At 33.7% G+C, this 24,359-nt stretch overlaps 1 protein-coding gene across 1 annotated transcript; it reads right to left on the bottom strand.

The window, feature by feature from the left end:
- Nucleotides 1-4,811: 4,811 nt before the first annotated feature.
- Nucleotides 4,812-23,096, bottom strand: LOC110999197 (sodium-dependent noradrenaline transporter). Its single transcript, XM_022268137.2, has 20 exons — nt 23,000-23,096; nt 21,703-21,764; nt 20,225-20,326; nt 18,955-19,114; nt 17,180-17,227; nt 16,268-16,348; nt 15,242-15,376; nt 14,627-14,758; nt 12,321-12,383; nt 11,393-11,570; nt 10,498-10,631; nt 9,866-10,005; nt 9,042-9,145; nt 8,560-8,684; nt 7,983-8,095; nt 7,101-7,238; nt 6,607-6,706; nt 6,033-6,133; nt 5,458-5,625; nt 4,812-5,027 (listed from the first exon to the last, which is right to left on the bottom strand). Exons 1-20 carry the CDS (start codon nt 23,052-23,054, stop codon nt 4,929-4,931), a joined length of 2,238 nt encoding a protein of 745 aa, XP_022123829.2. The 5' UTR covers nt 23,055-23,096; the 3' UTR covers nt 4,812-4,928.
- Between the last annotated feature and the right edge of the window lie 1,263 nt (nt 23,097-24,359).

The following is a 24,359-nucleotide window of genomic DNA, read 5'->3' as shown; positions in this document are numbered from 1 at the left end:
GTCTTGCGCATAACTGAGTGACTCTGACTTGAATTTCTCGAGTGTCAGAAACTTGCATGGTGAGTTGCGCTAGCGCACCCAACGGATGGTCCGGTTTCAACTTAGCCTTTTGTCATAGGAATGACTTTACGAAAATTATGTAAGACAATCCATGGCTTGAATGTAGTTTTGCTTTGAATAAAGTAATAATTATATTGAGCAATTTTGTATCTTGATTCTACAAACTATGTTATTAATTTATCTATGTAAATAAATCAGTGGCGGTGCAATCTTTTTAGGTCTGGGCCTCAGATTTCTGTATCTATTTCATGATCATTTGTTAATCTAATAGCCTCAACTCAACACGCCATCAACTTTTTAGGTCTAAGGCAACATTTCCTTACGTTTTAGCAAATGTTAAATGCGCACATAGATTGAAAATCCATTGGTGCACACTCGGGCTTCGAACCTACGACCGCAGGGATGAAGCCACTAAGCCGACACTGCTTTCAATAATAATAGATATAAATGATTATTTTACGCTTGAATAAAATCAAATCCAAAATTGGCATAATTTTTTTAGTTACTGTTTTTGTATAGTTACTGCTTTACATTTCGCTTAGGTACAACATATATTTACAATCATGTCACTTGAAATTAGTTTTAAAACTCAAACTATACTAATTAAAAAAAATTATAATATGTATACTTAAAATAATAAATTGTATAATAATTTACCAAAAACATAAAAAGATGCTACCAGTGTTTTTAAAAATGGACTTAATGAAAGTGCAATCAACTTTTGGAAAAAAAATATTATTGTATTAAATGTATTATTTTATTATTATTGTATTATTTACTTTTTTATATTATTGTAATTAAGTACAATTAAAAAGTTAGAATACTCGATTCTAACTTTTAAATATTTCTTTCTAAATATATATAAGCAATCAATTGCAAATTATACAAAAATATTTTCGTAAAACATTATAATTATAATGTGATAACGAAATATTGCAATAGTGTGATATTTTATCACTACATACTGTAATTTTAAAGCATATTATTAAAAAAAATCATATGTTTTCATCCACACATACTGACATATTATTTGATTCTACAATAAAATGAAACTCGTATTCAAATGAAGCGAGAAAAAAAAACCTGCTATAAATCACAGTGAAATTTATGATAATTGCATACAGTAAAAGTTATTACCAATATAAAGTAGCATTATCGAACTGTTATACAAGTTATATCGTGTATTACGTTAAATATTAAGTAATTTGCCGCATTTGGGAGTTGCGACGTTAGAGGATTTCCTTTATTCAATCATTGCGTAGGCGATTTAATTTTGAAAAGTTATTCTGTTTTTGTATTTGTTAAATTGTATAACATTAATAATAATAATACTTAGGGAATCAAGTTTTCCTAATGTTTTAGCCATTTTGATAAAAACATAACATGAGTATAATTATAGTAGCAATGCATTTCTTACGATTTCAAGGAAACTACTAAACCAATTTTAACCTTTGGAGCCACGTACTATGTAAGCAGTTTAGGCTGGAGGGGGCGGTCATTGATTTTTATAAGGTGATTACGTAATTTATACCTTTGTTACACATTGTCTATGCTTGACAACGAAATGCATTATCGAACATTCCTACAAAAAAATAATGCGTTTATGTTATTACATAATATTTTTATAAAGCTTTGCTTACTTCTGTTGATAAGAGGAGGGGGGAGGGCTAAATTGTAGTAAATCTGCTTACATAATACTTCAACGGCTCCTTTAATGGATTTAGTCTTGAGATAATTTTAAAGTTGGTCTGAAGGACCATCCAATAAAATTTCATAACTTTCCTCCTTCAACATGTTAATGGGGTGTAAGGAAAAGCGGGGAAAGTCGAGTTGACAATCAATGACATTATAATCTTCTTTAACCACAGCTTGCGGTTATGCGCGTGCGACTAATGTGAAACTTTTAACATCTAGAAAGTTTTAATGAAATACTTTGTATATCTTCAGAAAAATATGTATGTAATTTAATATTTTCTGATATAATATGATTTATTCATCGTCCGAAATGATCATGGTAAATGAGAATAAATTTTGAAATTCGTATAGATAAATTACTTAAAGTAATATAGTATGAAACAATGTAGTAAAAACGTAAATGTAAACAATTTGTTAAAACTATTTTAAGAACAAGTAAAATGACTGCATAAATTAAATGTTTTTTAGCGACACCTAGCGATAAATAATGAATTCAATTAGAGCATAGTGTTTATTTACTTCGCAGTAGAAGAAAGTTGTCTCTAGAAGCGCTAGAGGGCGTGCAAACCAATATTGTCTTTTGGTTGCGAACTTTTAACGTTTCATAATATCGCAATCGCTAAAATTTGTTTCTTGAATTTTATCAACCACCATCAGAAACGTGTTCTGTCTCAGTTGAAAACTCAATGTTGAAGTTATGTATAGATAAACTGGTAGTAAATGTAAATTTAGAACAATTTATAATCTTTTCTGTTAACGTTCATAAGTGTATCTTATGTGTGTATAAAATCAAATCTTGGCTTCAAAAGGGTGAATTAGCTTTATGTGCATGACAGACACACACACAGTTCGAGCAAGTGTTAAATGCGAACATAAAAAGATTGTTCTTTCTATGATTGTTGATTATTCATTTATTGGTTTTGACTTGCTAAGTCAACAATGTTAAACTTTGTTTAATGTTATCAGGTAATTGAATAAAAACACTATTACTGTCTAATACATTAATTTATTAATAAATGAACACAGTCCACATCTAAACATGATATTTACACTGTCAACATGATATATTAATACATTTTAACTCACCTGGAGCTTATTACATCGATTACATCTTACATATACATGTCATACATATTTAAATGGTTTTATAATCTCATAGATACATTGCTATACAAGGATATAATGAATGTAATGAACATTGTAACATAAGTGGAGCTGTCAGGCTACAGTATGAGCCGGTAGGGGCTGAGAAGATCAGCTGGTAGATAAATTGATTATTGAATTATTTTTTGATATGACTTCAATGAAATATCCATGTTAAAATTACAATAATTTAAAACATATAACTTGTATAACAATGAGAGTGAACACAGTTGACTAAAATTGAGACGGCTAATGGCGACGTGTATCTCGCTCGTATATATACACATATTAATATTAAGTTTCTCATGTCAATATTTTTTTTAATGAGAAATAAAGTTCTTTAAACATTATAACAATTACAATAGTATTATTCAAAATCTATTATAAAAACAGAAAAGTTTTATATAATGGATGCAAAGCCTTGAAACATCGCAGATTACATATATATATCATACATTACAAGTATATTTTTTAATTGAATATTATAGAGGAAATACTTTTAGAGTGCAGATAATTTAAAAAAAAATCGGAAACAAGAAGCTTAGCTGGAAGTGTCTTCCATATGACATCCAATACATTTTTGAACAGGAGTCAAACTTAGTCTCTCTCAAACTTACTCTCACTTCTGAATGTACTCTTAGCGCATTATATACGTTTCAATTGTTATGTTACTATAATAAGTACTACAATATATGTTTAAGCCATACACAATATATAAAATTATTGTATATCGTCACAGATTTTATTTTCATTATTTAGCACACGACGCAAATTTCTGTTCGCCTTTTCTACTTGCACAAAAACGAGAAACAGTTACAGCTGAAGGGTACATAATATAAAGCATTACTTTACCTGAAATTCATATTTTAATACAATAATTATACGACGTTATTTGAAAAGAGGTTTATTTTTAATAAGTTAACTTATTAACTAATTACTATACCATATAGACCTCAAAGTAGGGTAGGGTCTAAAAGTAGACGCCCAATAGTAATTATCAGACCTTAAACAGACAAACGGGCGGATTCTCACCGGATGTTAAAGCCTCCACGCATGGACACACAATACCAGAGGGCTCGCGAGTGCATTGTCGGCCTTTTAAGATTTGGTGGCACTTTTCTTGAAGATACCTAAGTACCCTTCAGTGAGCAACTTGCCGATGAGATTCAAAGACAACGGCCGTAGAGTTGAATGAATTTAAATTCTATAGTTGAGAAATTCACATTTAGCGGCTATAATTCTTAGCCAACTTAATGACTTCAATACGACCTAATTATTAAGAGAACTACTAAAATAATACAAAGTAAGCTATTACACAAACCCTAATGCAAGCACTAAAATATTTCGTAGCAAAAATAGTGGTCCTGAAAATCCAGAGGTATGGAAGTACTGATTTCTTTACAGATATTTACGAAAAAGCGAAAATTGCATTGAAAATATTTATATAATTAGCTACAATCTATAGTTGTAAGTGAGAATATTCTTAGATCAAATTGTATATTAGAAGTTTAATACCAACATTTTACATTTACACGTACTAATTTTATCCTTAATATTCCTCGGTGATAGTAAAATATAAAACATTAGAATTATTTCAAACTGAATGTTTATAAAACCAATAATTAATCATAGTTCAAACCCGAACTCAATTTAAAACGTTTTTTTATTATTTTTATTTATCAATAGATATACTTAAATAACATTAAACGTTGTCGAGTCACCGAGATGTGATTGCTGACTGGATGGATTTCTATGGAAAAGTAAGTTATTGGAACCGCGAACCAGGGTTCGAAAAGTATTCGTGTAGTAAACTATGATTTAATATATTTATAATATCTCTTCAGCACTGCCGTGAAACACTAACTAAGAAGCGTAGCGAGCTGGCCTGCTGAAGGAACAGTACACCTCCAAAGCCAAAATGAACAGCATCATACTCAAACCACAAAATTCTCACGAATTCTCAAGATATACTATCAAGAATTAAGTTTTTTCATTCTTTATCTTCAGATATACAATTGTTTACACTGTGTTTAAACGTAAAGCCAATGGCTCCAAGTAAATCTAGTCACTGGTGCTCCACTTCGAATAGCTTCGTGTTCTGATATTGGTGAGATGCAACAAGCTATACGCTGAAAACATAGAAACATGTCGGCAAGGAACTTGGTAAGATTTTACGCGGCGAAGAAAAGCTCTTGTACTTGGAAAAATTGTGGTACTGCTACTCAAGGATGGTTCCAGAATACGGGTCAGGGTTAATATACATTATGAAGACAGGAGACACAAAGTAATATGTTTATCTGCTCCTTGGCAATAGTATAGTTTTTACAGAATAAATATGTAGACACACACTTTTATTATTTAACTTCACGTTTCTAAGGTGTTTTTAGCATGAGACAGAGAGAAGTGGAGGATTCAATGTCGGTTATTATATAGTCTACAATTCGCACAACATATAAATTTCTGTAAAGTATTAAAAAACATCATCAGTTTTGTAGTTTGAACAAACAAAAATTGCTCAAAAGATAATATAAAACTATTATTAGGTCAAAACAAACAAACCTGTCGACAATTTCCAGGTGTTGAAATCAGTTTGTATATAGCCACAATGGGTATCATCAGAATTGAGGAGCAGGCCAGCCCCCAGCCCAGCACCACGGCCCACTGGGGATACATGTAATTCTGGTACTGCAATGGCTGTTGATACAGCAGTCCAAAGACTACCACGCCCTGGAAAATTAACCTGACTTTACGACACTTATCGGATTTAGGGCCTGTTTCACAATGTATGGATAAAGTGTCAAATAGCTATGCAACACATAAATTATTCGAAAGATAAAAGTTCCAAATCGTAGTAAGAAAAAAGTTCGAATTTCATGACATATAGCGCTGTCTGACAGTCGTGAAACGCAAAAATAGTATTTATCCTATAAATGAGTAATAAATAGCTTATTTGGAACTCATCCGGACATTGTGAAACAGGCCCTTAAACAATTAACTTATAGTTAAAAAAGAGAAATAAATCTTCATGCATATATTAAAAACATCCGTATTGATTTAAGATAAATATGTAAATAAGTGATACAAATTTAAAACTACCATTTTACTACACGATTAAATATTTAAATATTACTTACAATAATAAATATGGGACTGATAAACTTCCAGCATATTCGCCAGTATAACCCGGGCCGGAAACCAAGCATTTCTTCCACGTCATCGGAGAATCTCTTCAATCCTGGAATACTTGATATTAAGTATATGCTTTTGTCAACATCAAGCGACTAAACTACAAACAATAGGGCTTTCAGTGATTGGGATTTAAAAATAGGTCATCAAATCAGTTGGCCTGCAGATGAACCTTTCAAAAACTATGTTATTGACGCATGGAGAAAGAACAGAGAGAGATGTTGGTGGAAGCTACCGATACCTCAGCCAAGAAATGAGCTTCGAGAAAAGGAGTTCTTTTCTTGACGTCGAACATAATACAGCGAACCTGGAATAAATACTGCCGCCCACGGACACTCTCAATGCCAGAGGGCTCGCGAGCGCGTTGCTGGCCTTTTAATAGTTCATAATTGGAAATTACAGGCTTTTTATAACGCTATTGTTTTTTTTAATATTTACATGCGTATCGTAATGTGACTACACGTAGTCATCAACGTTAAAGTGTACACACATATGACATTACTGACTAATAAATGCCATTACCATAGAACCAGGAGACTGCCACTGCTTCAAAGAGCGCCGAGCAAAGAAGAGAAATTCCCGCTGCGTAGGTGTCTAGTAAATGGAACATATAGATTCCTCCCTGGAACAATGTTTCATATATTAGAGGAACAGCACATTTGGGATACTTCGATATCTTAATTAATATAAACGTTATCTATGGTTTTATGACATAATGTCATAAAACACACATATAATTTGGAATGCTTTATTCCACGGATACACTCCATGTCTTCATTAGGATTTTGGTTTTGGTTTCATTTGGTTATTCTTATTATAAGTTTAATTATTTCATGTTATTTTTATTGAGCTATCCCGTTTCTTCTTAAATTTATCTAGTTAATATAATAATATAATTACTCTTACTAAATTAAAATTAATAAATTGTAAACTTGATCAATTTGAAAAAATCTTTCACATAGATTCATAATAGAAGATGGCACATGTAAAAGGTAAATAAGGAAAAATAATCTTACCGGTGTAACATTTATACAGGCAATACAAAAAGACAGACACACAACCAACAGTGTGAAGTGTTCACGACGTAGCCATCGCGCACCACTTGCTCTTGCCGCGTCTAAGAGGCCTGTGATCACGCACTCGAGACCGCCCATCTAGAAATAGGAAAAAATTCTAATAAATTGGTCCATAATAAAGTTTTTAATATGAAAAACGTTTTATTTTTAAGCTCTGTCTAATATAACCTTTAATTCAAATTTACTAACACCATCTGGGTTTTCCTATAAAATGATATTTTCGAGGCTGCGTTGGTGGGATGAAGGATTAACACAGTTCAAAATTACACGCAAGAAGGGGAACCCATAATAGTTTCTTTATTTATGTAATAGGAGGCAGACGAGCAGGAGGCTCATCTGATGTTTAGTGATACCGCCGCCCAAAGACACTCCCATTGCCAGAAGGCTCGCAAGTGCGTTGCCGGCCTTTCAGGGATTGGTACGATCTTTTCTTGAAGGACTCTAAGTCGAATTGATTCGGAAATACTTCAGTGCACGGCAAAAACTGCCTTAGAAAACGCTCAGTTGTTGAACGACGAACGTCGAGGTGATACGGATGGTATTTTGTCTTGACGTCTGATAATAAAACTCAGCTGCAGGTATTAGACCGAACATCTCCTCTGAACACTCTCATGGTAAATGCGGCAGTAGATGCAGAGAGACCCATGGAGTACGGTCAGGTGGAAGGAGCTGGTACTGGGGAGCTCCTGCCCACAGAAGAGAACGGTACTCCAAGTGGGGGTTTATACTGAAATATTTATGTGGACTAACGCTCATAACTGGCATACCATTGAGGCTTATGATGATAACAAAACTTAACAATAAACTTAACAAAAAACTGACCCCAGAATCCAAGCCAAGCATAATAAGCATAAAGAAGAACAGCATAGCCCATAAACTTGCTCCGGGCAGCGTGGCCACCGCTTCTGGGTACACTTGGAAAACGAGGCCTGGACCTGAAGGAAATAATTGCATAATATTAAAATTAAAGTAAGTATATCTATTATATATAACAATAGCGCTAAAACCTTTTAAGATCTGAGCCTCAGATTTCTGTATCTGTTAACAGGCAAGAAGATGATCAGCCTTCTGTGCTTGACGCACGCCCTCGACTTTTTGGGTCTGAGGAAAGTGGGTTTCCTCACGATGTTTTCCTTCACCGTTCGAACGAAGTGTCAAATGCGCATAAGAAAGACAGCCCACTGGTGCATAGCCGGGAATCGAACCTACGACCTCAGGGATGAGAGTCGATTAGAACAGAGGTAATATTAATGAAATATTCTTTACTTTTATCAACGCATGATTGTTATATTGTATCTACCAAAGTATCTATGTACCTTTTTAATTATAAAGATATCCTAAGATGGAAAAAGAAATAAAAGTACCTATTTGCCATGCGTTTAAAAAAAGATTATTTTACCTTCAGTAGCAACAGACGATATAGGAACTCCTTGTTTGTGTGACATAAAACCCAGGTAAGTGAAGATGACGAAACCGGAGAAGAAAGACGTGAAGCAGTTCACTAGAGTCGTTACCAGACAATCCCTGAAATCACAAAAAATATTTATTTATATTATATATTATTTAGGTTTAGGGCCTGTTTCACAATGTATGGATAAAGTGCCAAATAGCTATGCAACAGATAAATTATTCGAAAGATAAAAGTTCCAAATAAGATACTTCGAATTTCATGACGTATAGCGCTATCTGACAGTCGTGAAACGCAAAAATACTATTTATCATACCAATAAGTAACAAATAGCTTATTTGGAACTTATCCGGACATTGTGAAACAGGCCCTTAAAAAACAAATATACAAGTCAATACTTTTGTAGTTAAGTCCGATTTTCTTTAAGATTAGTCAGTTCAATATTGGTACAAATATAATATTTTTTTATTTACCTATAACAGTTATTATGAAAGGTATTGTAACTCGCGTAAGAGAGATGAACTCCAAAACCGGCACCCACCGAATAAAATATTTGTACAGCCGCGTCCACCCAAACCTGAAAAATTATTTTAATTATTTTAGTTTACTCTTCTTGATAAAGAGAAAAAATAACGCAATTCTCAAGCCTGGCGCTTTTTAACGAAAATTTGGTTTCGCGGATGAATTTTACCCAAAAAACATCTTCAGAAATCAGTCCAAGACACAAAAATCAACGACGTGATTCAGTAAACTACAGAAATTTGAGTCTAGTAATAAAAATTGTTTGCATTTTGTTTCAGTTATTTGTCCCTCAGCGTATCCTGCTACTTACGCACTCCATAATCACTCTTTAGTAAGTAAATGCGCTGTAATCTCCTTTAACAAACCAGCAAGACGTGGAATCAGCTGCTAGTGGAGGAATAACTGACCCCGGATGATGCATATATTATTTAAAAAAACGCATTATACATGCAAACAGAAATTGCAGAATTTGGATGAGGTCTTTGTCCAAAAAGCGCAAACTTCTATAAATAATGAAAAGAAAGAAATATAACTCTGCTTAAGTATCTCCAAAAAAAATGCTTTTGTTATTTAAAAATCAGCATTAAAAAAAAGCGAGGCACCCATTAACATCGGAGTCATTGGATTGCGGTGGCTGCCTATGTTCTATAAGTTGATTTTCGTCCATTTATTAAAAATGTGCTATTATCATATGTATCAGTTTGATCAGCATGCCGATATAAGGCTTCCAAACGTGTGTTATTTCGTATATCATAAAAGTTATATTGAGATATACCTGTGTATCCTTTAACCTCGACAGTTCTGGGTGCAAATAGTAAGCAATTCCACGTGTCGCTCCAGGCAGGAGTAATCCACGAGCAAGCAAAATTGATAATACCACGTACGGCATCGTTGCAGTCATCCACACCACTTTACCTGAAAATTCGTATGAAAAGTCATATTGCAATTTCATTGTCATAATAATTTAATAATTTTGAATATTAGTTGTAGAATCTAAGAGAGAATGTCCATTGGTGCAAAGCCGGTGATCGAACCTACAACCTCAGATTATTATATCTTTATTACATAGAACGGTCTTCGTGAAACATTTGAAATAGAAGGAAAAGGAGGAAAAGGAGGAAAAGGAGGAAAAGGAGGAAAAGGAGGAGAAGGAGGAGCACGGAGAAGCTTATTAATTTTAAAGTGACTTTTGAAGGATAATTGATAAATCGGTAAAAGTGTCTACATACGGCCCTAATCTGGCGATATCGGGGCAATGGTGGCGGGTATGAAGGCGGCTCCTTGTATGAGAGTAGGATTTGCCTACGCACGACGGGTTCTAGGGAGCGATCTAGGGTGCTCCCCCCACTAACCCGATATTGTCTCTGGTTTTAGGGCCGTTTGTAGACCCTTAAAAACTAATCTTACCGGAACTCTTAACTCCTTTGAACAGCGATAGGTACAACGTTATGTAAACGATTCCCAAGCAAATAGTGAGCTGCCATTTTGGGAAACCCAAGTCATTCAATCCTTCCGAATATTGCATTTCAAGTACCGCACGACTGAAATGATGTTTTAGAAATAAAGATCGTAGAAATCGAAATTATCATTATTTTATAGAACAGGGGCAAACGGGCAGGAAGATCTGATGTTTAGTGATACCGTCTCCTGGATATGGAATGCTAGAAGGCTCGCAAGCGTTCCCGGTCTTTTAATACTTGGTACGCTCATGAAGGACCCTAAGTCGAATTGGTTCGGAAATACTTCAATGAGAAGCTCCACAAAGTGCGCGGTAAACACTGTCTTAAAAAACGTCCTCGACATCTGATGATGAAACTCAGCTGCAGCTGCATTAAATAATGATTAAAGTTATTTTTTATTAATTCCTAATTTAGAAGGTAACGCAGAAAATATTCAATTTATACATAGCAATACTGTTGTTGGAATTTGTATCGTTTTACTATTGTCGATTTCTGAGTTGCTGGCTTTTAATTTGTGTATATATCTACTATTAATATAAAAATGAAATATTACCCGACTACTTATTAATAGGAAAGGCAAGTATAGTGTATATTATGATAGTAAATTTGAGACGAAATTTATTTTATAAGTTTTTCTTAAAGACAAATCGGTGACAGGCTTCTGTCCCTGACAGTCATGGACTTTTTGGGTCTAAGGTGTGTCGGTTTGTCCTTTGAAAACATCGTCAGGAAAAATGTTAGGTAAAGACTTAACTAGCGAAACGCCCACATAGATGGATAATCCATTGGTGCACAGCGCTGAGTTCCGCAGTCGACAATACTAACCAACAATAAGAACTTACTGAAAGAACTCAGATGCTGGTGTGAAATGTGACAAAGGGCCCTGGTATGAAATGTCCGTCTTGTTGGTTGTATTTTGTCTTGAGGCATCCCAGCATTGATCAGTATTCCACAAGTTGTTACAATGTAGCCAGGGAAGTTCTGAACGAGCTGATGATACGAGGAAGTAGAGTGCCCACCCTGTAAATGTTGTGTGTAGGTATTAAAAAAAAAAAAAAGTTTTCAAAACAAATGGTGACTTTCACCAGTATAATACTCGACACAGAACAAATGTTAGCGACGACCAACCAGGTTCCAGAAGATTAACCACTCCTTATATGGAAATTGTATTCGTTTTTACAACAAATTCCTAAGCGAAATTAGAGAATTATCACCGAATAAATTTAAACTCTTGTTAAATGTAAATTAACCCATAAGATTTTTATTATTAAAATTAAATGATTCTAATCATTGGGATTGATTGTTCCAGTTCAAACAATTTGTATGAATCAACTCTTGACGATTAAGAAGAGTGGCGGAGAGTCTTACTAGGTCATCTTGCCCGCTCCTTGATTTGGGAAGTGGTAGTAAATGTAAATTTACAACTAATTTAATTTTTTGACGTTCATAACTGTATTTGTTTACCTATATGAATAAAGATATTTTGGAGTTTAAGTTTGAATGTATAAGATTTGGGAACCCTTTTAAGTAAAAAATACCTGTACCCCAGCCCTTCCATAACTAACTTAATAGTAAATTCCATGACAAAATATTTTGCCTTTGCTCCTACGGAAGAAAAATATCTGGAGGAGACTGGAATCTAATAATCGACGTGTTTCACCCAAGTTTTTTTTTAGTCAATATAACCGGTATTTTATTCTATTCTAACAATGTCGTTGTAAACGGTTTTGACTGTAATAATAAACTTTTAAACTAATTCTGAAAACTTACCGATAATAACGTTGTAATAGAAAGAAACGTAAAACGCCACCATAACTGCGCAAAATCCCACACCTGTGAAAACATTAATTATAAGGTACATTTAAAATACGTTAAATATATTCATAATACATCTGAAACATATATGTACCCATAATAATTATAAAAGATTTTTTATTTATTTATTTACACTTCGTTACATTAAAATAAAAGAACTGAACATAATTAAATGAAAAGGAGGGCAACTGGCGGCCTTATCGCTACTTCTTCCAGGCATCCACTATGAGAGTTAAGAAAAAAATGTATTAAATTAAATAAGGTAGGCAAGAAGTACAAAAATATATAATATATATAGTTAAGAAGTTTTTTAATTCAGATACTTTTAAATTTAAACACGTTTCAATTTCAATCTTCTTTAAGGTGCCCCTTTTTGAAAAGTGGCCTCCTCCAAATCCCACCATTCCTCTCTGCATTGTGCCACTGTCTTCCATGTACCACCTGCTGTTTTCTTTCATTAGGTCTATCTAACGTCTACGTTGTCTTCTTCTTTTTCGTTTGCTTTACCAAGGTGCACAAGGTGCAACAGTTTAGTACATTCTTATGAGAAGCCATATAAGTAAATACATTTTTTTTGACAATTATTTATGAAACAAATAAAATAATTACAAAGTATGCTTAACGCAAGCAAGATAAAGATTATAGATACCATTACAGTCAAATTACAACAAAAATCCTGCTAGGTCTGAAGCTTACGAAAGTTTTATTTATAAGGCTTGGTAAGGTATACTATCTTGGCTTAATCTCTACTCTAGCCTTGTGTACAATGGAAAGGCACACAAAGGCCGCATATCACGATATATCATATCATATCATATCATCATCTAACATACTAGACAATCTTTCAATGAAACGAAATATATTCATAGCTAACTTCGGCTGACATAATAACCTATATTACGAACTAATAGATTAAGTAATATTTTGAGAGTAAATCAACGATGCGGGTACCAAAAATCCAACGACAGTTAACTTTTAGCACAGAACTGACTACCAGTGGCGAATTTACCAGTAGTAGGTTAGAGCATTGGGCGTCGGATTTTTGGGCGGCAAATTTGGGAACAAAATATTTTTTTGCTACCTCATAAATCAAAAAGAAGTCTGGAACAATTTTTAACCGATAACTTTGTACCATTGAAAAGAGAGATTGTACAAAAAAATCTCTTTCTCCTATCAACCTCTGCATTTAATTCCTGCTACTGGTTGGATGCCGCGAACTGGATGGTTTATGTATAATTTTGTGTTCAAAATCATAGGACGCATAGGAAATATAGGACAGTTGTGACTGCAAAGGAGGTAAATACTTCACAGCCCATAATACCTTAGAAGTTGGGTCCACAATTGACAGCTTTTTCTTAAAAGAAAGATTGTAATATAACGATTCATTTCAATTCATTCGACCATTCATTCGACACTTTGACGAGTACAGAAAAAATGTATTAAACTATCTATATCTCTGATGAAATCTTGGCTTAATGGAAGTGTGATCTATCAACGTCCTAACTTAAAACTGTGCCAACAGTGGATCATAGATCTATTTAAACTTGATGGATGACCTAAAAATCGCGCTAACAAAAGACTAGATCGTGGCATACTGACCGTATCCCAAAGGATTTTTATTACAACTAAAATCTAACATTCTTTTCTCTACCTATATCTATATTTTGTTATGATAAAACATAGATAATATGTGAGCACCGTGTATCTACATAATAATTTAATCATCTGCTGCATTGTTTTTTACATGCGCCTAATTTTTTGAGTATAGAACTTTTTTTGTTGGTCTTCACACAAAATTATCAAAGCAATGTATTCAAAATATTGTAAAAACTGTTTTAAAGGAATAAGTCCCATACTTTCTCTTTTAAAATTGTTTATCGCCCATTTTTCTGGAAATGAAACTATCTTTTGGAAGGAGCGATTAGAGTCACTTTTTTAAGTTAATCTTCTTTTGGCACATGAGGGTAAAAGTTTTAGGGACGAAACATCACGAAGATATGCATATATATACGTTTTTATCGAAGAAAAGGGAGAGACCGATTGGAAAAAGTGAGAAAGGGAGATGGAGAGAAAATACTCGCCATTGTTGACGTATTCGTTTTTTTATTATTAATTTACTTATACTATATAGTTATAACTATTTAGTTGTCTCCAAACGCGTTAATAAGTAGTTCCATATTTCAATTATTCTTATATAATACATATATAGCTATGTATGGATATATCATTTATAAATAAACATATAAAGACAGTACGAGTACCTTTGAAAAGTGGACAAATTTTCCATAGAGTTATAGGGCCCTGTCGATTGTATTGGCCCAAAATCAGTTCCATGTAGAATAGAGGTACTGCTCCGAAGATCAGCATCAATGTGTATGGTATCAGGAATGCACCTGTTTCAATACATAATTTTTAATAACTAATAGGTTCGGTTCCCCCGCCGATTTGCTCTTCCGATGAAGGAAAATATCGTGACAAACTAGACTAAAGAGTGACATTAGGAAAACAGGATTAAAACACACAACCTTAGGGATAATAATTTATCTAACAACTAGCTGACCTGGCAAACGTCGTCTTGCCAAACTTCTACCTTTAACTCAGCGCCATCTGTTAGAATTGTATCAAATAATAAACAAATGTTAATGTTATCGTAATTTTAGTAAGGATGCCTATTTTTTTGAAAATGTAATATAGCCTATGTCACTCAGGAATGATGTAGCTTTCCAACAGTGAAAGAATTTTTCAAATCTGCCAAGTAGTTTCGGAGCCTATTCAATTCATACAAACAAACAAACAAAAAATCAAACCTTTCCTCTTTATAATATTAGTATAGATTAGGCTTAAATTAAAAATGCTAGATTCGTCGCGGAACATACCTCCGCCATTCCGATAGCAGAGGTATGGAAAACGCCAAACATTAGCCAAATCCACTGCGAAGCCAATGATGGAGAGGAGGAAGTCAGCTCCAGTGCCCCACGTCTCCCGGTCATCGTCAGGCTTCTCAGTCAAATCTGTGCCAATTAAGATCCCGTTGAAATAACACTTAAGTTATATTGATTTTGTTTTTAGTAAATTTAATAATCATAGACATAGACATAGACATATTATTTATTACAAACAAAACACACACACACATAATTACACAACGCAGCAGTAATCAAAGAGAAAAATTTAAATAAAAGATATAAAGAGAGGTATATTTTTTTCCTTTTCCCCTTCGGCTCGTCTCAAGCATATATTGCGTGTGTGCTGTGGCTGTAAATGGCCCTGGCTCAGCATTATGCTGAGGAGCAGAGTGTTCCACAGCGCTGGTCATTCTGCCAGAGACTACATCAGCTAGTTTGCGCCTCAATCGCAAAAAAAAGAATATATTAATACTCAGTAGGAAATGATAATAATAGTATTATTGAAACTTAGCAATATCGGTAACAAAGTCTTGTGTAATATAGTGTGAAGTAAATAGGTAAAATTTAAGGTTAAAATAAGAGTAAGTTTTATTATAACAATTTTTTTTTCTTTTTTTTGGCCGATTAAAAACTAGATTTCGTCAATCAATCAATCTATGTTCTTCATTCATGTACTCTCAGGGATTGGATTACGGCTAGACTTAAACATTTACGTAGGAGATTTATAATAAAGTTATTATAAAGTTGTAACTACTTCAGATTAGGTACATCTTAAAGCCTTGCCCTAGACGGGTTAATATCGACTGTTGGTTTGTTGGTTATATATTTTTATATTTAAACACGTTTCAATTTTCTTATCCGTCTGCCCTTTTTGGCAATGGCCTGCAAAACCAATTCGACAACGCACAAAACAACAACGCAACAAAGGCCGGCAACGCACTAGCCAGCCCTCTGGAATTGAGAGTATCCATGGCGTAGTGTGTGAAAAATACTTACTGACTTTGATGCTATGTTTCCTATTCCGTTTTGACGGTTCTGTGAAGTAGCCCTCTTCAGCGATTTCAATTTTCGGCTCTTCTGAAAAAAATATTAGTTTATTTCTGTGCATTTATAACTGCGTCAACATTATGTGGGAGAAAATTTATAATATGAATAAAACGATGCAAGACTTTATGATAAATAGAATAAGGAGTAACCAATATAACCCGGCAACGCACTCGCGAGCCCTGTAGCATTGAGATTTGAGAGACCGTTTGCCCGTTTGCCCTCTGTTCTATAAAAAAATATAGCTAAATAATATCTAGTTATCTTTAGTTTCCGAATAATTAAAATGTCCTAGGTTTGATAACGTGAAATAGCAATGGTAGTTTAGATTAAAAGATACCAACCTAAATTTTTTTTTTCACCTTTTAATATACTAACTGTAACTGTTTAACAAATCAATAATTTTGTCCATGAATATTGTACAGTTTTTTATAAAAAAATAGTTTATCTACACCGAAAGTGGTATTTTTTTCATTAAGATTGATAAATTATTAAAATCCGCACAATCAGCAATATAATATGCATGCAAATGTCATATTAAGTATCAGAACGTCTAATGAATTTATATATTTATAAGGACAGCTAATTAATTTATAAAAAAATTCAAAATTCAAAAAATAATTTATTTATATAGGTAACATAATGTACACTTGTGAACGTCAAAAAAGAAATGTACATTAAATGCTTCTTATTTTACATTTATTGCCAGTTCTCAAATCAAGGGCGTAGAACGGAAGAGGAGAACTGGCATAAAACTCTCCGCCAATCTCTTATATCGCCGATCTAATTGTCAATACTTATGATCTAAACACTCTCCTAATAAAGTAATAAAATAATTGTTTATAAGTATACATGAATACTTACTTTTATAACAAGACAATGTAACCACAGAGCCTTTGGTTGATTTGTGATCTGAAACAAGTAAATCGCTTTTAGAAATTAAAAAAAAAAACACACTCAAACTACAAGTCAAAAATAATTTACTCATATAGGTAACATAATGTACACTTATGAACGTCAAAAAAAGAAAAGAAATATAAAATGTTTCTCATTTTACATTTACTGCCAGTTCTCAAATCAAGTCTGAGTGACTCATAACGAAGTTCAACAAAGTCTTATTATAAAGCGATATAGAAAAATTAAAAACAGATAGAATGCAACCCGAGACGATCACTAGATCTCAATAAGAATACCACAGATTCCGAATGGCTCTTTATTATACCGAGTTTCGCCTAATGGAATACCGATACGGAAAAATTCCAAAGATCAAGTGGAATGCGTTAAACGTATTTTGCAATCGTCAAATCTCGATTTAATCCCTTTTTCGACGTCCAGTTTTAGATGATTAAACGATAACTCAGTTATAAAACTATTCAGTTAAAAACATGGGTTTACACATGTTTATACATTTCACATTCGTTGTTTTGGTCGTATAGCATTCCCAGTACACACAGAAAACAATTAGCTTTCAATGAGAACTAGTAGTCTTAATTAGAAGTAGTTACTATAGAAAGTTTAAGTATCAGTGGCGCTAACTTTTTTTAGGTCTTGGCCTCATATTTCTGTATGTGAAATCTAATAAGTGATCAGCCTCCTGTGACACACGCCGTCGATTTTTTTGGTCAAAGGCGGTTTCACGATGTTTTCTTTAATGAGGAACTTTTCTATCAACTTTTATCCTATCACTATTCCAAGGAAAATTCCAATGGCATTGAACTAAAGGAATACATAACCTTTATTCGCAATTGTTTTAAAGCAACAGGTTGAGAGCTGAGTGCACTCGTCGAAGTTATTACCTCTTCACAACTCAATTTTATTACTGTCCGACCTTTATCGACTCTTCACGGCGGTTAAATATAACCTTTTATCATTGAAATGTTTTAATAAACTGTGACAGTTACTAGTGGCGTAGCTACCTTGGGAGGCACCCGAAAGTTTTTTGTGGGAATCCCCGAACTCTACATGGAGCTGAGCTAGTGGAGGAATCCCTGAAAAATATATTTTATGCTAGCGATTGTATTTTTTTGTACATTGTTCTTAAAGTTTAGAGAACGAGTGCGAGACCAACATTAGTTTCGTTCCCTTTGGAGTACAGACTCATGGGCCGTGGGGTTGTTAAAGATTGAAGTTGGTGCCTGGTAGATAGTACCACCAACCCCACAGCTGGTGCTTTCCTCGCATCGTATGAGTATCGCAATACAGCGAGGAATGCTACCAGCGGTAGGGAACGTAACTTTTGAAATTTGTTTTATTTATTATTTTTTAGTGATTTTTAACCCAAATCACTTGTGAACATAACGAATATAGGATTGTTTTCTATTTGTTCATTTTCTGTATTTATAAAAAAATATTTTTAAAAAATTGTCCACGTTTATATCTTCGTGTACCTACATGTGCCATAGTTATACATAATATAGCTATCTATTCTGATAAGAGAAGAGATAACATTTTAAGATTAAGATTTCTATTTTATATGTTTGTTACGAGTAAGCTCTATGTAACATATTATAAGGAAAATATTAAAAAATAGCCAAAATAAACTATTTTTAGAGTGGATTAAAATTAAATAAAGAGAGAAAGTAGAATTCGATATTCGAAACATTTCTAGCAACTTAATTAATAATAGCTGAAATATTTACCAAGTGCTCGCGGCGTACTTCCAGCTGAAGAATAGCCATCGTCTCTCACACTTCTGCCACCTGGAGTACCCGAATGACGCGTAAGTAGTGCTGGACTGGCGCGTTGCTCATCATACGACGGAACAGTATGCGTCACCACTATACCACTGTTTAGTGTTGCCTGTATAAAAAAAGATCGGTTAGAATGAGATCTTGCAATAATAAACTAACAAGTGATGTGGTAAATTTGTCAGAAAAAACTATCCCGAGGTTCTTGCCTATCCACCTTGTTTGCTGGTCGCGATACCGAACAAAAATTAAAAATTTATTTATTCATGTAGGTAACAATGTACACTTATGAACGTCAAAAAAAGAAATATTAAATGAATTTAATTTTACATTTACTGCCAGTTCTCAGATCAAGGGCGTAGAACGGAAGAGAAGAACTGGCAATAAACTCCCCGCCACTCTCTTTAATCGCCAAGTTTTTTTTTACACAATGTTTGTAAGGAGCTGCAACCACTACACCATGTTCCATATGAACGGGCGGTAGAGTTGACAATTCCAAGTGATCATGTGATTCATCTGAATAAATGTAATTTGATTTGATTTGACACTTGTAGACAATAAATTGTAAAACATTAGTCGCCGGGAATAAATAAGCTCTTTAGTTTTTTATTTAGGTCGACACTCCATCTATATATTTTATTGGTAACAGATTACACTAGATTTTAAGAAACCGTAAGTTACAGTATTTTATAAGCCCTTGTTTTAACCGAACTTAACTAGAGCTAGGCGTAATCTCGTAAATTCAAATTTATTTCATTTATTCATATATGTAACAATGAATGTCAAAAAAGACATAGACAACCGAAATGCGTAGAACGGAAGAGAAGAACTGGCAATAAACTCTTCGTCACTCTTTTTGATCGCCAAGTTTTTTGTTTGACAGAACGTTTGTAATACAATGCCGCATTGGGGTTACAGGGCATTAGGTAAGTAATTATAAATGAAAATAAATCATAAAATATGTGCAAAACTCTAAATTTTTTTATTATTGAATTCCTTGAAATATGAAGAAGGTTTATTTGGAGATAAAAAATGCAAATTTAGTATTGAACGGAATTTCATAAAAACCTGACACTGTTTTTTCTACGGAAAACCGAGCTGTGTCTGTGAGGTATCAAAGCAAAACATTGTGTTCATCATATTAGGGCGAAACAAAGTTCGTGGCGGTAGCTTCTATTAAATAAAGTTTGCATTTTCGTAAATAAAAACGAATAATTCTTACGACAGTAGGCACCGTAGCTTTGTAGTTGGGCTCATATGGACGACGGAGTGGAAGTGGAGTGGAAGTCGTCAAGTCTGGTCTCAGGGAACTTATATCCGGATCCTGTCAAAACACGTCCAACAAGTCATTATTCATCAAAACGTTACAATAGACTGAGCTGGAAAATAACGCTTATGTATAAACGTTAAGAATAATACTAATCAACTACAATCATAAACCATTAGTAGGTCTGCGGTCTGGATCATCTTTGGTTAATTTGTTTAATATAATTTTGTGATCATCATCTGTGCTTGACAGATACTCGGGTCAAAGGGTTCATACTCGCCACGTATTATTCTAAAACGTTAGAAACTGGATATTTAGATATAAAGATATTAACGCTGTTTCGATTATGAATCCAATTCCTTCATGATGTGACCCTTCAAGCAAGCAAGTTATAAACTATAAAGTTTATCTTCATGCACCAATATATTTATATTGTAGATTTAATCACATTCATTATTCTTGCCCGTGGCGTATAATCCTGAGCCGAATTCCGGTGAAACTGTGATTCCCATCGCCATATTGAGTTTTCCACGAATTTACATCCAAGGCATCAACGCTAGGGATAATGAAAATGCGCAGCAGTTAAATATTCGTTATATGACGTGTTTATTTAAATATAAATAAATACATCAGTGGCGCTACCTATTTAGGTCTTGGCCTCAGATTTCTGAATCTGTTTCATGATCATTTTTAAATCTAATAGGCAAGTAGGTGATCAGCCTCCAGTGCCTGACACACGTCGACTTTTTGGGTCTAAGACATGTCGGTTTCCTCACGATGTTTTCCTTCGCCGTTTGAGCAAATGTTAAATGCGCACATACGAAGTCCATTGGTGCACAGCCGGGGATCGAACCTACGACCTCAGGTATGAGGCCAACACTGCTCTTTAATTAAATGTAGCGGATATTTATAGCGTTAATTATACCGAATTATTTTGTTTATAATTGGAAATTTGATATACAGGTGAGCCTCCTGCCCGTTTGGCCCCTGTTCTATAAAAAAAAACAACAATTCTTGAGGCATAGCAGTGAACTCGAGCAAAAAAGCATCCTTCTTGCCTTTTCTCGAAGCAGGTCGGGACTTCTAAGAATAAACTAGAAGCCTGAATTTAAAAAGCATCCTTCTTGCCTTTTCTCGAAGCAGGTCGGGACTTCTAAGAATAAACTAGAAGCCTGAATTTTCAATTACTAAGCATGGATTGTATAAAGCCTGTCAAGTTACATTTAATTTGAACCAGTAGTTTAAGAACTAGGTAAATTTCATAATTTTCTCATTTTCGAAAATCTAATTGTTTATTGAGCACAGTAAATAGAACTGTCAACATTTTATCGAATATTTAAACCGACGATTAACATACAAAATATTAACTGAATTACCTTATATAATAAACTTTTTTTTTAAATAAATATATAAATATTCTAGGTGAAACATACTTGTGTTCTGTGAGGCGACGTGTCCATATGCGATTCGCTACTCGAAGAACGGTTACTTCCATCTAGAACAAAACATAAATCTTTATAATATCTAGACATAAGATAGACTAGATAGAAAAAATATATAAATTAAAAATTGGTTGATTCATTTGTTCGATTTATAATTGCGTGACTAATAATCGTATGTATGAAAAAATTGTGGCTTGCTTGGGATTTCTGTGTATGTTGCATGCATATTTTTTTGGCAAATGGGTGAACTTTTGTGTTGGACACGTCGCCACTAAACCATGTTCCATTATATACTATACTTAATTTAAATATTTCCATCTACGCGTGATTTCAATCGCAAATAAAACTGAAGTAAAGGTGAGCGAATTTCATTTGAATTGAAATCGATACAATTGTTTACTTCACCTGGGATTGCAATTTACAGTAGATTTAAAACTTTCCAAGGGAAGCATCGTCAATAAAACAAATTGTTTTTGCCCATTGCTTGCAAAGTGGTATTGTGTTATAAATTATCATAACACCGTTTTGATTGTATCGTGTAACTTTTGATCAAGTTTGCCAACGGTCTGCACACTGATACATTAGTCAAAGAACCACAAAATAGATTATAAATGTGACACTTATAAGGAAACATGACATACACGTAGAGATCGTACAAAAATTAAACAAATTAAACATAAACATCACAGGAGAACGCAGAGCTGGCAGCTACATCGGACAAAGAATTAGTCTAGCTATTCAAAGGGGGAACGCTGCCAGTATCTTCGGAACCTTGCCTAAAGGGACTCCTTTTAATAATATATTTTAATTTTAAATTTGAAGGTTAGTTATTAGGTATATTAGAATTAACATTAAATAAAACAATTACTATTTAAATAACCATTCTCAAATCCAAACCAGTCTCTTTTGTAAACTTAGGAAAAATATAAAAATAATAGCGATCCCTTATAAACAACAAAAAATATAGACTATTGATCGTGCACCTTATATCGAGCCGATTAAATTGTCATTTACCTATAGTAATTTTTGTTTTTTTAGCGATGTAGCCGTAGATGTAGCGTTGGTAAGCTTTTATTCAATAATTTTTTTTTTTCCACACAATTATTGTTGTTTTTTTGGGATTCCCCGCTGGCCTTCACTTAATTCATTGGAATCAAATCTACGTACCAACGGCCGTTAAATGCCGTATAACAGAAATTAATAAACGAAAAAAAAAACATTACTTAGATGTAGTATTATTACTTATTGTAATTTCAGAAAAGCTAATAGTTTTATAATAGTAACTCACTTTCTCTCAACTCGCCGGCTCCTACACTATTACCCAGCACTGGCATGCCCGCCATGCTGCTATGCTGTCACAGGCATCATACCATGACTGTAACAAACATAATAATAATAAGCCTTTATTCATCCACATCTATCAATATACATTATAGAAAATAGATACATATATAAATTATGTTACTACTCTATGATGACCATTTATGCTTTGACACAAAACGAGACATTGGTTTAATTTAGGTAAAATAATAAGTGATTCAGTAAAAAAAGGTTTTTAAAATAATTTATTTAAAGGCTTAAAAGTTACGAATCACAAAATATAGGTACCTACCCAAAATATTTAGAATTATTTATAATATGAAGAAATTTGTTTTTATATAGATGACGATTTCAAATAAGAATGAAATTGGCACGATTTTTGTATATTCCTTCTTTTTTTTTGGATTTTAACAAACATACTGTAAACGATAACCGGAAACCGCCATATATATGGTTTTATATATATGGGGGTTTCTAGTAACTATACTGATTTAAATATCAGTGACGTAGCCTGTGCAATCCTTAGTAAAAGGCCCGTTGCTGTAAATAGTACCACAAAAAGGCTTCTAGAAAGTAACACCAGAAACCCTGGATTTTTGCCCTCTATTTCGGTATGTGATAGTCGATAGTAAGAGTTGTCTTCTTCTTCTTATCCGGTGCATCCTTGACAGAGCGGTCGTGAATTTAGAAGTCGTTATAGAAGGGGCAGATATTTTGCGCTTCACGAGTATCCACCATCGTTGCCTGTTGGAGGTCATCCCTCTCCTCATCTATCAGGCAACGATCTAACACAGGTTGAACCACTAACGCGACATAGACTAACTTTATATAATCAAAATGTACCAGAATATCGTCATTTCTGTACCAAAATCAAAATGGTTTAACAATAAAACTATTTAAAACTTTCCTTCCCTATCACATCACATATCAATACAAATTGATTGACAGCAACGCTAAAACTATCTACAGAGGTAATTAGTTATGGAAATACTTCGGGAAGTTAGAACTTTAGCATTATCATTTAGATTTACAGACTTCCTATACCGTACGAAAGAGAAGTTACACAATGTTAAACTCTTATAGTATATTAAATTAATCAAGTTCATAAGAAAAAAACAGCATCATCAAGTCAGCAAATTGCAAGCATTCTGGCAAGAAGTAGATAGAATAAGAATGAGGCAAAGAGTGGCGGAGAGTTTATTGCCAGTTCTTTTCTTCCGTTCTTGATTTGACAACTGGCAGTAAATGTTAAATTAGAAGCATTTCATATATATTTCTTTTTTGACGTTTATAAGTGTTTTGAGTCTAAGGCAAGGGAAGTTTTTGTA

Source organism: Pieris rapae, chromosome 5 (genome assembly GCF_905147795.1).
Source record: "Pieris rapae chromosome 5, ilPieRapa1.1, whole genome shotgun sequence".
Lineage (NCBI taxonomy): Eukaryota > Metazoa > Arthropoda > Insecta > Lepidoptera > Pieridae > Pieris > Pieris rapae.
This window is presented reverse-complemented; position numbering and strand designations above follow the sequence as displayed.